This window comes from Neophocaena asiaeorientalis, unplaced genomic scaffold (assembly GCF_003031525.2).
Source record: "Neophocaena asiaeorientalis asiaeorientalis breed wild unplaced genomic scaffold, Neophocaena_asiaeorientalis_V1.1 scaffold96, whole genome shotgun sequence".
In the NCBI taxonomy this organism is placed as follows: Eukaryota; Metazoa; Chordata; class Mammalia; order Artiodactyla; family Phocoenidae; genus Neophocaena; species Neophocaena asiaeorientalis.
Window position 1 is genome coordinate 947944 of NW_020175831.1, and position 15308 is coordinate 963251.

At 43.7% G+C, this 15308-nt stretch overlaps 1 protein-coding gene across 1 annotated transcript in view; it reads left to right on the forward strand.

The window, feature by feature from the left end:
• The window catches only part of RAPGEF4 (Rap guanine nucleotide exchange factor 4), a 253176-nt gene that overhangs the window by 162495 nt on the left and 75373 nt on the right, over nucleotides 1-15308 (forward strand). The window contains exons 6-9 of the mRNA XM_024732858.1: nucleotides 3502-3555; nucleotides 3867-3973; nucleotides 7833-7954; nucleotides 9519-9702. Of these exons, the coding sequence (XP_024588626.1) occupies nucleotides 3502-3555; nucleotides 3867-3973; nucleotides 7833-7954; nucleotides 9519-9702 (467 nt within the window). The remainder of the gene's footprint in view (nucleotides 1-3501; nucleotides 3556-3866; nucleotides 3974-7832; nucleotides 7955-9518; nucleotides 9703-15308) is intronic.

Sequence of the window (15308 nt, forward strand, 5' to 3'; positions counted from 1 at the left end):
AATAAAGTCATACTCCCTATGGAAGGGGCCCCTGAACAGGCACTGGCAGTGACTTCGTGTCCCAGGGTCCCGGCCCACCTGTCACAGCCCTCTGCCTCACAGTGCATGGCTGCTAGGCACCAACGTAGCTCTTACATCATAGAAGCTTGCCTAACTGAATACGGGATGGAGTCCCTTTCAAAGACAAATGTTTATTCCCCTCCCCCTCCAAGTAAAACTTTCCCTGCTTTCACCCTGCGTGTGTTCCTTGGAGGTTTTATTTAAATAAAGGGACTGTCCCCCTCTCAAAGCATCTATTCATTATGTTGCCTCCAAACCTAAAATCTCTGAGCCAGGGAAGGTTCTGAGAATGCTGCCTCTCAACAGATTAAACAGCCTCTTGGTCCTGGGATTATCTCGCTAAAAGGCAACCTGTGTACGTTTTGCTCCTTTAGAAGTCGCAAATCAAAGGAACTGGTTGAAGTCTGATGCTTCCCCTGCTTTGGTAATAGTTTCTTTTCAGGGCTCCAAGGAAGCAAAAAGGGAACTGTCCAACCAAATTGACTACCTAGGGACCACTTATTAGCATTTTGCTTAAATATAGTCATTTTTGTAGAAACAAATAAAAAGATGCAATCTTCAAATAATGTTTCATCACGCCTACCAAAGAATAAACATTCATCAGTTACCCTCAAGCACGGGCATCTTCTTGATCTCTGGCTCAGCCAGCCTCTCAAAGACTACTGCAAAGGAAAACAGATGGTTTTTTTCCCCCATAGGAAAGAAAAGGTTACCTCAGAAGCTTATCCTACATTCATCTACTCTAGACCACATATACCTACACTTCCTTCTTCTAAGACAGGAAGAAGAAATGGGTTTCTGCTGTTATTTTCAAGAATAGCCAGAGGCTTCTACAATTTGCATACATAACCAGGCACAGTCCTAGACTTATAAACCAACCTGCGTAACGTAAAGAGACAAGGTACATGAGTACTGGGAACTCACAACCTGGAAATAATCAACTGTTTTGACTGCACATATTTCCAGCGCCCTGGTGCATGCTGGCCTCCCCCCTTTTGAACATGATTCCAGGTGATTTGGCATCACGGAATTCTCTCTGTCTTTTTTGAGGAGGTGGTACAGGGAGTCTGTGAGCTCATGGTCCCTTTCCCATGAAAGGTCTGCCATAAGAGAGCGTGGGCTACTTCAGGACAAAGTCGGTCTCTGTTTAAAGCTGCTATTGAATTCGACCAGATTGACATTCCTTGGTCTATGCTAGTTGTAAACAGAATGCTGCTCAAATATTATAATATTGCTTGACATTTGTGCTCTAGTGATTTCGAGAGGAAGAAAAGGTCTAGATGCCAGCAAGGTGATGAAAATGTTTAAGTTCAGGGCGATTTCATTCTAAATTAATCTGTGTCTCATCTATGCTGTTCTTAAAACTTAGGATTCTTTTCCCTTTTTTCCTTAATTCTATTATAATATTAAAAGCAGCAACCCATCTGAAACTTATTGTTAATAAAAAGGAAGGCATAGGGCTTCCCTGGTGGCGCAGTGGTTGAGAGTCTGCCTGCCGATGCAGGGGACGCGGGTTCGTGTCCGGGTCCGGGAAGATCCCACATGCCGCGGGGCGGCTGGGCCCATGAGCCATGGCTGCTGAGCCTGTGCGTCCGGAGCCTGTGCTCCGCAACGGGAGAGGCCGCAGCAGTGAGAGGCCCGCGTACCGCAAAAAAAAAAAAAAAAAAAAAAAAAAAAAGGAAGGCATATGTTTATACATGTATATTCATATTTAGGTACCTAAAGTATTTAAGATTAATATTGACTTTTCATTTTCCCTATTGATTATATATTAAGACAAAGGAAAAACCTACCAATTTATTTTCAATGCAATGGCTTCTATTTGCAAAAAGTATGGGTTTTTAGTATAAAGTATAGTAATCTCTGTGTTAGTTTTCTGTGACTGCTGTAACCAATTGTGTAAGCCACAAGCTTAAAGAAACACAAATGAATAACCTTACAGTGCTGTAGTTTAGAAGTCTGAAGTTGGTCTCACTGGGCTATAATCAAGGTATCAGCAGGCCCATTCCTCTGAAGGCTCCAGGGGGAAATCATGTATTGTTCCGCCTTTTCCATCTTCCAGAGGCTGCCCTCATTCCTTGGCTGTTGGCTTCCTCCACCATCAAAGCCAGCAAAATCGGGCTGAGTCCTACTCCCACTGTTAGCTCTCTGGTTCTAACTCTTCTGCCTCCCTCTTCCGTCTTTTAAGGACCCTACGATTACAGTTACGTTGGAGCCACCTAGAAACATCAGAATAATCTGCTTATTTTGATCCTTAACTAAATCACATCTGCAGAGTCCCTTTTGCCATGTACTCTAACATATTCATAGCTTCTGGGGATAAGGACATGGACATCTTTGGGGGCCATTATTCTGCCCACGGCAATCTCATAGGTAAATGTACTACTTACCTTCTGGAAGTGGCATAAACAGCGTTGTGTTGATGGTTCTATCACCACCTTTGACAGAATGTATCTTTGCCATTACCAGCTATTTCAGAAAAATAGAGTGAAGGGGTTTCAGTAGGACTGGGGGACTCAGCTGTGTAGCTGTGTAGCAAGTCATTTCCCTGGGATTCCAATTTGGCACCTTCATCTGAAGAATGTGGATAGTGCTAGGGGCTTTATCTAGATTCTAGAGCTGTTCTGATAGTTGCAAAATCCTGGAAACTTTGTATACCACTTTGCAGATGAAAGAGTTGGTAAACTAGCTGCCCCAGTGCGTTCCAGGAACTTGAGTATGTAAAACCACAAAGAAGCATCATTTAAAAATTAAAACTTTGGGCTTCCCTGGTGGCGCAGTGGTTGAGAGTCCGCCTGCTGATGCAGGGGACACGGGTTCATGCGCCGGTCTGTTAAGATCCCACATGCCGCAGAGCGGCTGGGCCCCGAGCCATGGCGGCTGAGCCTGTGCGTCCAGAGCCTGTGCTCCGCAACGGGAGAGGCCACAACAGTGAGAGGCCCGCGTACCGCAAAAAAAAAAAAAAAAAAATTAAAACTTTCTAACAATACAAATTGCAGGAAGAGAGTCTTAACTACATGAGAGAGGATGAAGTCGCTCATTTCCATTCTAAATCAGTCCTTTATCCCTATCCCCTGAGATAGGTCATTTTAATCTGTATTCATGTTTATCTTTTGTTTTGTCCCCTGCCCTGATGTTTGTTATGCTGTGGGTAGGTATTGATTCCCTTCTCATTAAGCCTGCAAACATCTAATCATTCCTATCTGTTTGGTTGTTTTCATTTTTAATAATTTACGTTTAAATTTTGGCAAATCGAATGGTCTTAATTTTGCCCTTTGAATGCCTGTGCATTCAAGTTCTTTAGGCAGATTTTCTCTCTTGCTTTTTTAATCCTATTTTGAGTTTTATAAAAATGGATGTTTCTTGTTATTCCCTGACCCATAATTTTCTTCAGTGAGCTTTTTGTTTAATTTTCTTTTGCTTTAACGTTTTATTTTTCAGACACCTCTCATTGAACCTCACGTTCCTCTTCGTCCTGCTAACACCATTACCAAGGTAATGGGCTGTAGGTGGGTTGATGAGCCAGCAGAGCTAGCTTCTTAAGTAACTACTGGAAGTGGTCCATATGTCAGAGCATCACATCAAGAAACTGTGGATACAGTTTCTAGAAACAGTATATCTCGGTGTGTCTCAGTTCTCAGTATAAAACAGTGACATGTCACACGAGTGAACAATGCAAATGTACAAGTGGATTGTATTTTTCAAGTAAAAGTCAGATTGGAAAGTGATTTAGTGATGCCTCTGGTTTCTTTTCCATCTATAAACTCTCCTTTCTCTTCCCCTCCTCCCATCTGATTAAAATTCAGGTTCCTTCAGAGAAGATCCTCAGGGCTGGAAAAATATTACGAAATGCCATTCTCTCTCGAGCACCTCACATGATAAGAGATAGAAAATACCACCTAAAGACATACAGGTATGTGCAATAATTCTAAAGGCTATGGCCCCCTCAGATTAGTGATTAGTGAAGTTAGAACAAACTTGTGTTTCCCTGTTTTCCATCCATGGGCAGCATGTTTTATAATCCTCCAGGTTCTGGAAGTTAACCTTATCTTGGATCCCCACTTAACTCTAATTAGCCCTCATATTCCCAGGAGTTACTCCTAAACTAATTTGCTTAGACATTGCTTTAACTGTGATGAACATAGAAAACTTCTGTAATTCTGTTTGTTGAAGTGTATTTTAGGAAAACTACTAGATTTAGATGAGATTCAACTAACATTCACTAAGTGTTCATTTGTACTTGAAGCCCTGTACCAGGCCACTTTATATATATATATATATAATCTCATTTCATCCTCATCACACCCTGCGAGGTAGGTGTGTGGCCATCTTTCAGATGATAAAACTGAGGCTCAGAAGAGATTAAATAGTTTTCCTTGACCAAGTCACAAATCTAGTGAATGGCAGTGCCAGGATTTAAACCAAGGTTGGTTTATTTGCAAGTTTCATTCATTCATTCTGTCATTCATTCATTCCACACATTTATTAAGCACCTACTGGGCACCCGGCATTATTGTGTTCCAAACCCTAAGGATACAGGAGTGAAAAAAATATAAAATGCCCTTTACATAATTTACTTTCTAATGTAGGATTTCATTCTAGTATGCATATAATAAGATATGCAACTCTGTTTCACTTCTGTAATCATATAGAATAAAGACCCATTATAGCTGCCACTGGAGTTAAGAAATGATAAAGACAGGGGCTGTATGATTTAGTCGACCTCCTGGAATGACTGAACCATGGTGGGTAAATGAAGGATTCATGTCTAATCTTTAACTTTTGATTTTATCAACTCAGCAGTGGTTTAGGAACTAGAACGTCCTGTCTATGCCACAAAAGCCTTCACTCCCTCTCCCTGCGCCCACGGTTCAGACTCACAGCCCTCTTTCAGCAATCAGTCGGACTCTCTCATTTAGCCTTGTTTAGACATGACCTCAGAACCCATCAGACTTAGCATGAGTCAAAACCCATTTGACTCACATGAACCAAATTCATAAGACACAGTGAAAAGCTAGAATACAAATTTTAAAGTTACCACAAAGGAAAAATACATATATATATATAATATATATATATATATATATAATATATATATATAATCTTTCTGATGACCGTCAACCATGATTGTACCTGTAAAATTATACCTGGTTTACCCTAGAGCAAACCTTCCAGTATATGTACCTCAAATCCAGTCTCTTTCCCAAGGACAGAGATGGAAACACACTGCAAATGCTTTCTCTTTGGATCGCTTTTTCGGCACTCCCTGCAAACTAACACTCTTCTGCTTGCATTTGTCATGAATATGCTTATAAGACCAAAACTGGCAGCTTGTTACATTTAGATTGGCCTCTTCTTGATAGAATTCTGGAAATGAGATGGGATTTGAGAAACACTTTAATCAGTAGCGTGCTCCTCTTAGGGCATGTTCCCTCTCTTAAGGCAGATTGCTCCCCTTGCCCTTTTAATGTGGATATTTACCAGCTACCATTTTGGTTGATTACATTTGGAAGCCTTTTCCTTCAACTCTGGAAGTCCATTCTTTTTTTGGCGTCTGTGGTTCCTACACACTGTTACAATTTTGAGGGAAGTAAAGGTTAAACTCATGTGTCCATGTCCTCAGAGAGAGTTCAAACTCTTTAACTCATTAAGTGGATCTCAAACATCTCATACAGCTAAAGGACCTTTTTCTTTTTAAATTTATATTCCCTTAGTTTAAGATGTGACTACGCTTTCCCAAGTGTTGACTTGCATTAGGGAAATTCCATTAAAGATGTCATCTTTGGTGACAAATAATGGGAACTAGAAGTCAGAAACCATAATCTCTTTCTTGCTCCATAGTCCTAAGATTTTAACCCCCTGAAATATAGGTGTTACGTCTATTCCACACCCTATGACACAAATTAATGATCTGTTGATAATGACCCATGGACGCAACCGGAAGCCAGAGGCACGATTTCTTTTTCCTGCAGGACATTTTGAGTGCCTGGTCCCAGATCTTGTTTCCAGTCCCATCCTCTCCCTCCCTCCTGTTTTCACCTGCCACCACTTCTACCATTACTGCAGTGCAAAGGGATTGAAGTCTCCCCAGATGCAGCATCACCCCCGGTGATCACCACACTAGAGATTAGCTGTCGATTTTAAAATAGCTAAAGATCATTAATAGAGAGGAAACCCGGTGATTCCACCAGCCACAAGTGGCACAGCTGTGTGTCTTTGTTCTGTGTTCTGACTGCAAGACTCTTACACCCTGTCCCAGGGCCAAGAGGCTCTGGGATCATCTCAACGCCATATGCTCTTTTTAGTAAAAGTAATCATTGAATTAAAAGCCACATGAAATTGATTTTTTTATACTTTTACATGACTTTTCCCATTAATAAATTCTCAAATTAGATGAGGAACACGACAGATCATACGTTTGGTTCACAATGAATAGTAACTAGGTGCCTCTTCGCCTATTGAAGCTCTAAAGTGTAGGTATGGACTGTAATCAGAGCAGTCCTAGAAATCTAACAGCTTTCTCAGGACATCCTCCTTGTGATGTATTCTTGGGTCAGACCCGAATCAGGACATCCCAGGAGTTCTGATAGATTTCAGAGTTCCTGGAGTCTTAGAACTGGACATGGCCTTTGAAGCCATCTTTTCCTCCTCTTTTCTTTTACAGATGAAAAAACTGAGAACCAGAGATTTGAAACGATATGGCCAGAGTCACACAGCTAATAAGTAGTAGACCTGGTGCTGAATCTCATGACTTCTCCCAGGCTAAGCTCTTCCTAAAGTGTACCAGCACTGGGAATCTCCTCCAGTTCACACTAGAGAGGAGCTCCCTGGGCTGGGACCAGTCTTAGTGTCCCAGAGATGGTGGCATCCTCAGCACAGGAGGGGAGGTCACCAGTGACTCAGACCCAGCTGCAAGCAGCCAGCTGCTCTGAAACTCCCTGCTTATTCCTGTCCCTTGGGATTCCTCCCCCGGACTTCAAGATCCCATTTCCTCGGTTGAACAGTCACGCCACAAACACCTCTCTCCCTACTGAAGGTTTCCTAATATGTGTGTATAGTTATATGTTTCCGAACTAACGCACATAGTTTGCCCATCCTGACCAGCTTACCACAGAGGGTCATCATAGGGATGAACGCGTGCCTGTACAGAAAGGATCTGGAGCTCTTCAGATGACAGGCTCTGTCGAAGTGCAGATGCTCATTGCATCACACTTTTTTCAGAGATTTGCATCGCTAGTTGCTTGTTTCTCCCAGCACCCCTCTGAGGAAGCTCAGTAGTATTACTTGAAAACAGAAAGTGCTATATCATTTTGCATTTACACGTAGCCTTTCACGGAGCACCTCCTAGGGCCTCACAAACCTTAACTCATTCCTCAAAAGGCTCCGGTGAAGGAAGTCAGAATTATGCTTTGCCTTCATTTTACACTGAGATTTTTCTGGGACCGGCTCAAGGGTTTCTGGCCCTGGGATTCTCTTGCCAGATCACGCTCCCCGTCTAGCTGCCCTTTAGTCTCCCCTGGGGCTGCCGCCTGTAATGCTCTTTCGTTTAGCCAGCCTTGCCTAGAAGGTTCTCTCGTGCGTTGAGTGGTTTTATTGGTTTGTACAAAAGTTTGAGAACCTGAGGCCACGTCACGCAGTGCTTTGTTTGCCATGAGACCTCTTAGGGTGGAAGAGCGTGGAGCCCTGTGGGACGGTCTCCTCTCAGAAGCCATCTCCCGTCCTTCATCTGCACGGGGGTGACCTCCCCTCCTTTGTGTCCTCCCGCTCCTCAGACAATGCTGCGTGGGGACTGAGCTGGTGGACTGGATGCTGCAGCAGACTCCATGTGTTCACTCCCGGATTCAAGCTGTTGGCATGTGGCAAGTCCTGGTAGAAGACGGTGTTCTCAACCACGGTAAGATGAGCCACGGTCCCTGGAAAACCCTCAAGAAATGCTAGGAAGTGCGCTCCCCTAGGTAGGTTGTAGCTGAACTCCCACATGGGCCAGAAAGAATTATGATCCCTTTAGGGACACGCAGAGCTAGCATCTTCCTTCGGCAATACAAATGCAGCAAGTGGATGCCGTTGATTGCAGTGTTCCACCGTTGTACCTTCCTAAGTTGGGAGCGCGGATGAAGGGAAAATGAAATTGAAACCCGAGTGCATCAGTTCCAATTATGTTTATTAGTTTGCATTCACGGTCCATCGATAGCACGATTATACTCTGAGCATTGCATAGCAGTCCTGATGCAGGGGCCGATGGAAGAGCAACAGAGTGTGTGGCCGGGCTGATAACATGAAAGAGAGTACTGAATTCAGAAGCTGAGTTTTCTGGGAGAGCCAGTTTTTTTGTACCCACACGTAATATCAGGAGTGTGCTCTGTGGCGTAGCCCCTGATATCCACAGGGGCTCTAACTGAGCAGAGTAGCTCTTCAGGACTGGAGTGGAACTGTGATTGAACTCCTCATGCCATTTGTTTAAAGATCACTTTTCCAAACTGACAAACTATTAAAATCATTCCTTTAATTTTTAAATACCTGGGAATCTAATGATGCCCTTGGCAGTGTTTTCACAGACTTTACTGTGTATACAAACCACCTGGAACTCTTGTTAGAATGTGGGTTCTGATTCATCAGGGCCGGGATGGGTCCAGAGAGTCTGCGTTTCCAAAAGCTCCCAGACGACGCTGATGCTGCCGTTCCAGGGATCATATCTTGAGCAGCAAGGATCCTCCCACTCCTCCTTATCTTTGGATAGGGTTGATGCTCCCTCCTGAAAAGATGAGGGATTCTAAGCCAAGTTTATGAGTTTGTCCTACTGAGATCTAAATCTTCTTGTTTAAAGGGAATAAGAGAAAAAAAAAAAAACTCTTTAAAACTTGAACTGGAAGGAAATTACCATAATATCCTAGGGGTATATGACCTAGATGTTTGGTATATGACCTAGATGCTTGGTCTTGTCGGCTTTGTTCAGACAATTTTAATTTTTTAACTGCAGACAGACGTGTTTATAAGCAGTACACATAGAAAGAAAAACATCAATTCTGATCCTGACGAAGTCGGGTTTTCTGTTTTTTGCTAAGTCTCTACTTTGAAACAAACAAACGTTATAGAGCATGATCTGGTAGTTGGTTATTTTCCTGTTTAGGACATATAACCCACATGCTAGAAAATGTCACCAAGGCAATTCTTGCTGGTCAGAGTGCCCATCTCAGGAAAGCTGGCGGGTTCTCATACGAGAGTCCCAGGGCAGCTCAGGAGATGGGCGGGTCAGAGAGGACCGTGAGGTGCATGACTGCAGCCCGGAGGTCGCATCCTACAGCTGCACCCGCCTGGGTGAGGCCGAGGGAGACGGGTGAGGAGTCTCACCACTTTGCTGCCACTTGGCTCTCTTGCCCGACACCGTCCATCCGTTTCTGGTAAACAGGCCCGTGCGGCAGAGGTGCAGCAGCTGACGCTTGCCTCCGTGTTTCCCATAGTGGACCAGGAGCATCATTTCCAAGATAAATATTTATTTTATCGATTTCTGGATGATGAGCATGAGGACGCCCCTTTGCCTACAGAGGAGGAGAAAAAGGAGTGTGACGAGGAGCTGCAAGACACCGTGCTGCTGCTGTCGCAGCTGGGCCCCGACGCCCACATGAGGATGATCCTCCGCAAACCGTGAGTGAGGCCGTGCGGCTCCCCCTGCAGGTCACCCGTGCAAAGGTGCACACCTGGGCGGAGGAAAGCAAGGCTGACTTCAAAAGACGTGGCCGGGCTTCCCTGGTGGCGCAGTGGTTGAGAGTCCGCCTGCCGATGCAGGGGACGCGGGTTCGTGCCCCGGTCGGGGAAGATCCCACGTGCCGCGGAGCGGCTGGGCCCGTGAGCCATGACCGCCGAGCCTGCACGTCTGGAGCCTGTGCTCCGCAACGGGAGAGGCCACAACAGTGAGAGGCCCGCGTACCACAAAAAAAAAAAAAAAAAAAAGACATGGCCTTCCTTCCCCCAGGGCCAAAGGAGAGATGCTGAAGGAGTGACAGTATGTCTGCCTCTTAGTTCCACTTCCCTTTTGCATGAGTTAAAGCTAGAGAGATTTTTCGCAGTCGGCTCGGGGTGTCAAAACTGGGTCCACGTATGAAATGACCTTTGGTCCATGACAAACAAACTGCTCTGCTTCTGTGCCAGACTGTGGAAGCCCCCTTCTTCCTGACGCAATAGGACAGAGGTCGTCAGAACCATTAGACCTCATACCTGTGCTTGTATGCCTACTTTCATTCATTCAGCACATACTTTCACCCCATGCGGAGGCTTCTGCTCCTTGGCTTAAAGACACATTCTTTTTTTATTTTTTTTTAATTGAAGTATAGTTGATTTACAGTATTGTGTTAGTTCCTGGTGTACAACGAAGTGATTCAGTTTTATATTTTTTTCAGATTATTTTCCACTGTAGGTTATTGTGAGATATTGAATATAGTTCCCTATGCTATACAGTAAATCCTTGTTGTTTATCTGTTTTATGTATAGTAGTTTGTATCTATTAATCCCATAGTCCTAATTTATCCTCCCCCCTCCCTTTCCCCTTTGGTAACCATAAGTTTGTTTTCTATGTCTGTGAGTCTTTCTGTTTTATATATAGATTCACTTGTATTACTTTTTAGATTCCACATATAAATGATACCATATAATATTTGTCTTTCTCTGAGTTACTTCACTTAGTATGATATACTCTAGGTCCATCCATGTTGCTGCAAATGGCATTATTTCATTCTTTTTTATACCTGAGTGATATTCCATTGTGTGTGTGTGTGTGTGTGTGTGTGTGTGTGTGTGTGTGTGTGTGTATATACACACACCACAGCTTCTTTATCCGTTCATCTGTCGATGGACATTTAGGTTGTTTCCATGTCTTGGCTGTTGGGAATAGCGTTGCTATGAACGTAGGGCTGGATGTATCTTTCTGAATTAGAGTTTTTATCTTAAGGGCACATTCTTAAGAGAACACCACGGCTCCATTAAACTCTGCAAGGCCTCCAATCAGCCAGTGAGGTGCTCCCTCCCTTCCAGCTCAGTGGAAACCCACCTGACCATCAGCTGAAGTTGAGGACTCCGATGAGTTTTATCAGATCAATCCAGAAAGAGTGTATCGAGCCCCTCATCTGTTCAGGGCACTCAGCTAATTGCCACAGGGCATATGAAGAAGGGTATATGCCTCAGTCCCAACCTCAGGGAGACCTTTTCAATGAGGGGTGACTTGGCCCCTGAATCTGAAACCACTGCACACACATCTTATGTTTTTCTGCTGGAAATAAAATCCCTCTCCACCCGGCAACCGGTGTGCGCCAGCTGTGGGTGTCGACTCTGAGTCACTGGCTTGGCCGACCTCCATTCGTCAGCGGGGCTCGACAAGAGCCTTATACTTTACCCGTCTCGCGTGTCCCCTGGGCGCTTTCCAAGAGCGAGGTGTCCCTCAGACCAGCTTCCCGGCGTGAGCCCTGCACACCAACTCACCGCACCCTCCTTCCCTTTCCCCAGGATTCCCCCCTTTCCCTTGCCCTTACTCCGTGCTGCAAAAAGGCTCTTCAGCATAGCTCATTTTTTGGTCACACCGTGACCCCTTTGTCACAGCTTCCTCTCGGGTCTCAATGTCCTGCACCGTGTGTTTCAGTAGGCCTTCCCTCCACCCAGTTAGCATCGTCATCCTTAACTTCAGAGCCATGGTTTATAGCTCCTTTAGCCTCCAAACACTTTCTTCAAACAAAAATGTTGCTGGAAAATCCAAAGTATCAAACAGCAAAGCCAGAGCTTCACTGACCTAATCATGCATCATAGTCAAGAAAACTGCCCAGGAATTTACGTTTTCTCTGCCCTGAAGGACCACAGGGGCTGGGGAGCGAAGGGAGAATCCCCAGGGCTTGGGGAACTCCGATGAAGGCCCCCACTCTAAACCGTGTTCTCCTTCCTGTCAGACTGCTTCCCCTCTCTCTTCCCCACACCCCCGTGTCTCATTGTCCTTCGTTTACCTCATCATTTGCTGACTCCATCCCTTCTTGCTCTTCTTGCTGCCATCTTCATTCAAGCCCACATCACACAGTGGTTCTGAATCAGATGGGGACAGCCCCTAGGGGCGTCAGGAAATGTGGGATGCTGAACACACACCAGTACCTAGAACCCTCCAAAACAAGCTGCCCTGAAAAGAATGCCCCTGGTGAGAAACATTATCGGAAACTGTGAGTTTCTTAAAGGCAAAGACATAGCTCATTTTACTTCATTCATTTGGTCATTTAACCAATATTTATTGAACATCTATTTTGTCCTAGATACTATGTTAGTTGCAAAGGCTGCAGCATTGAACTAGAGGGTTGCACTTCCTTCCTGGAGCTTTCTGTCTGGGACAGAAGACAGACCGTAAACAACTACTTATGCAAGTAATCATTTAATCACCACTGCACTACGTGCTACAAAGGAAAGTGTAGTGTATGTTGATAGAATGTAATATGGAGAGGGAAATTGAACTTGTTGTGGAAATTAGGAAAGGCCGTATCCCTAGCTCTGTGCATTACACCAAGCTGACCATCAGTAAACCTTTGCTTAGTGAATGAATGAATAAATGAACATTTAGCCCCAGCTCTGATGTTCCCTCAGCTCTCCCTTGCTTCAAGGGAGACAGAAATGCCATTCAATTCACAAATATTTTTGAGCATCTACCAAAGATGTTTTTAAAAAGTAGCAAAATGGTTCATGCCTTTGGAGAGTTTCTAATCCAATGCGATAGGCACTCCCAAATTAGATTCAGATGCAACAAACATATATTGAGTGCTGGTTGTGTGCAAAGCACCACGCAAGGGATATTTGTGCTAATTGTTTGATTCACCCTCACAAGAGCCTGAGAGCTGGGTTCGTGAGTTACCCTTAGAAATAGGAGCCTGTACTTGTGCTTCTCTTTTCTTCCATACATCATTGAATCGCATGATCCTTGGCGGCCCAAAGATTCTTCAGAGAAAATTACATTCCAAAGTTTGGACTTTTTTAACCTATCACTGGCTGTTAAAGTACAGGTTTCACCAGTATCCCAAGGTACATCATTTTGGGCGCCCTTGGGATCTTCCCATCTTTTCAGGTTTTATGAAACCTCAAATGTTGGAATTGGGCTGGTAGTTCTTTTGACTTGGTACTCTTAGATTTCCTTTCTATTGGAATGACAGCCCCTAAGAAGTGGAAAAGTGAAAAAGAAGGAATCTAATTCTATGAGACAGACTTTCAAACTATACACACACACACACACACACACACACACACACACACACACACACACAAAACAAACACCATTTTTTTGATCTGATAATAACCTTTGGAGCTTCTACTTTACTTAAGTGGAAAGAAAATAAGTTGAGATATCAAGAATTGATGGTATCACTGCTGTCCTTGAAGAGAGCAGCCGAGCACTTTGCTCCTGGGAACTTGAGGGCATGTTCACAGGTTCTGTAAATGTTGACTTTTTACTGCCCAAACTGCCAAGTCATTAAGAAATATGGAGGCATGAGATGCATTGGTTCCATATTGACCGGGGCAAGACCCCCCAGTATAGTAACTCAGCACAGCGGCATTTTATAATAGTCACCACTGCCAGAGAGGTTGCAGAACTCTGATAATTACTGAGAAAGAAATAACACAATATTCTTTGATGAGAAGATTACTTTGAGAATTTGATTGTATAATGAAGATGTTGCTTTGAAAGGTACTTCCTATTGTTCTGAATCTGAGACTCACTAGCAAAAAAAAAACGTGTCACTTGTTTTGACAGGCTACTTAGAAAAATTCTCTGTTTATTACATTAACTGCGGCATTTTAACTGTCAAACTATGAAAGAATGTTCTGTAGTTTAAAAAACAGAATAGAGCTTCAGGGGAAATTTTTTGGCACACTCTTGTTGCTATTGGTATTGAAAAAAACATACATTCTGAATGCGAAATTAGCTTTTTATGTGGTGGCAGGCAGAGTGACTCACAATGCCCATCCCGGTTTTACAGGTGCAGACCTGGATGGCATTTGGGGACAAGTGCTATAGAACAGTGACAGTTTGATGGTGCTGTTGTTGCGGCTTCCAGACAGGGCCATCAAACCTAAAATGAGCTTTTGGAGCTTATTGTTTTGATTTTGCTTTGTTTAAAAGTATAAAAACAAGAGGTTACCCTACAGCAAATAGATACAGTGGAGACCCTTACCAGCAGAAACATGGATTCTGGCTACCTTTGAGCAGGTACTTTGGAGAGGGGCCATGGGCAAAGAGATGTGGAATGAGCAGGTAAGCAGGATGTTATGAACTTGAGGCCAGCTGGATAAAAAGAGACTTCAAGGAGACAAAGAAGGCCCTTGCCATACAAGCGTCCCAACTTCTCCTTCCAAGTAAAGTGAGACCTACTGCTGCACTGTTTAGAATGATCAGAAACCAGCCTAAAGGCGGGAGGGAAATGAAGAAGATGCCATTTCCCAAATCTAATTCTAGGTTTGTCTGCAATTTTGAAATTCCCTAAAAGCCTAGAAGCTTAAGACAGTTGGGCCTGAGCAGAAGGGGGAAAAAAATGAAATTAAAAAAAAATATATATATATATATAAACACATAAGAGAATTGTTGGTAGGTTCTGGAGTCTTCCAAATGGGTCAGAAACTCATAAGCTTGAGTTCATTTAATTCATGTGATCGAGTAATATTTTCTAACATATCCTATGGGGCATAAGATTGAAAGGAAACAATTTAAGATAATCAAGTGATATGAGAAAATACCAGAAGGGGGAAGGAGGGTTGTTTTATCAGTCAGTTGGCTACATTAAGACAGCCTCCACCCTGTGTTCCACGCACTTGCTCTAGAGGGCACTTGAGAGGCTGTGTGTTTTCGTTAGCACCGCGCCACCAGGGAAGCCCGAACCTGCTTTTAATAGGGTCTTTACCTGTCCAAGCTGTTTTGGAGGGTGTGAAATTTGAAATCCTGATAGTTACAGGGAAATGTGTTTCCTCAGGGGAACCCAGATTAGCAAGCCTAAATGAGTGGTGCCTAGGGGTTTGATTTCTGTTGGGATATGCCAAGAGAATGTTCAGAGTTATGAAGTCCATCCTCAGATGCAAATCAGATGAAAAGAGAAGCATGACTGAAAGACCTAATCTTTATGAAATTAAAAAAAAAAAAAAAAAAGATTTTATTCTGATTCTTTTTCTTCACTGCGTGACCAACTTTGCCTTTGTTTTTCCTGGAAAGATTTCTGTGCCCTAAGTGTAAGCTTGTGGAATTTACC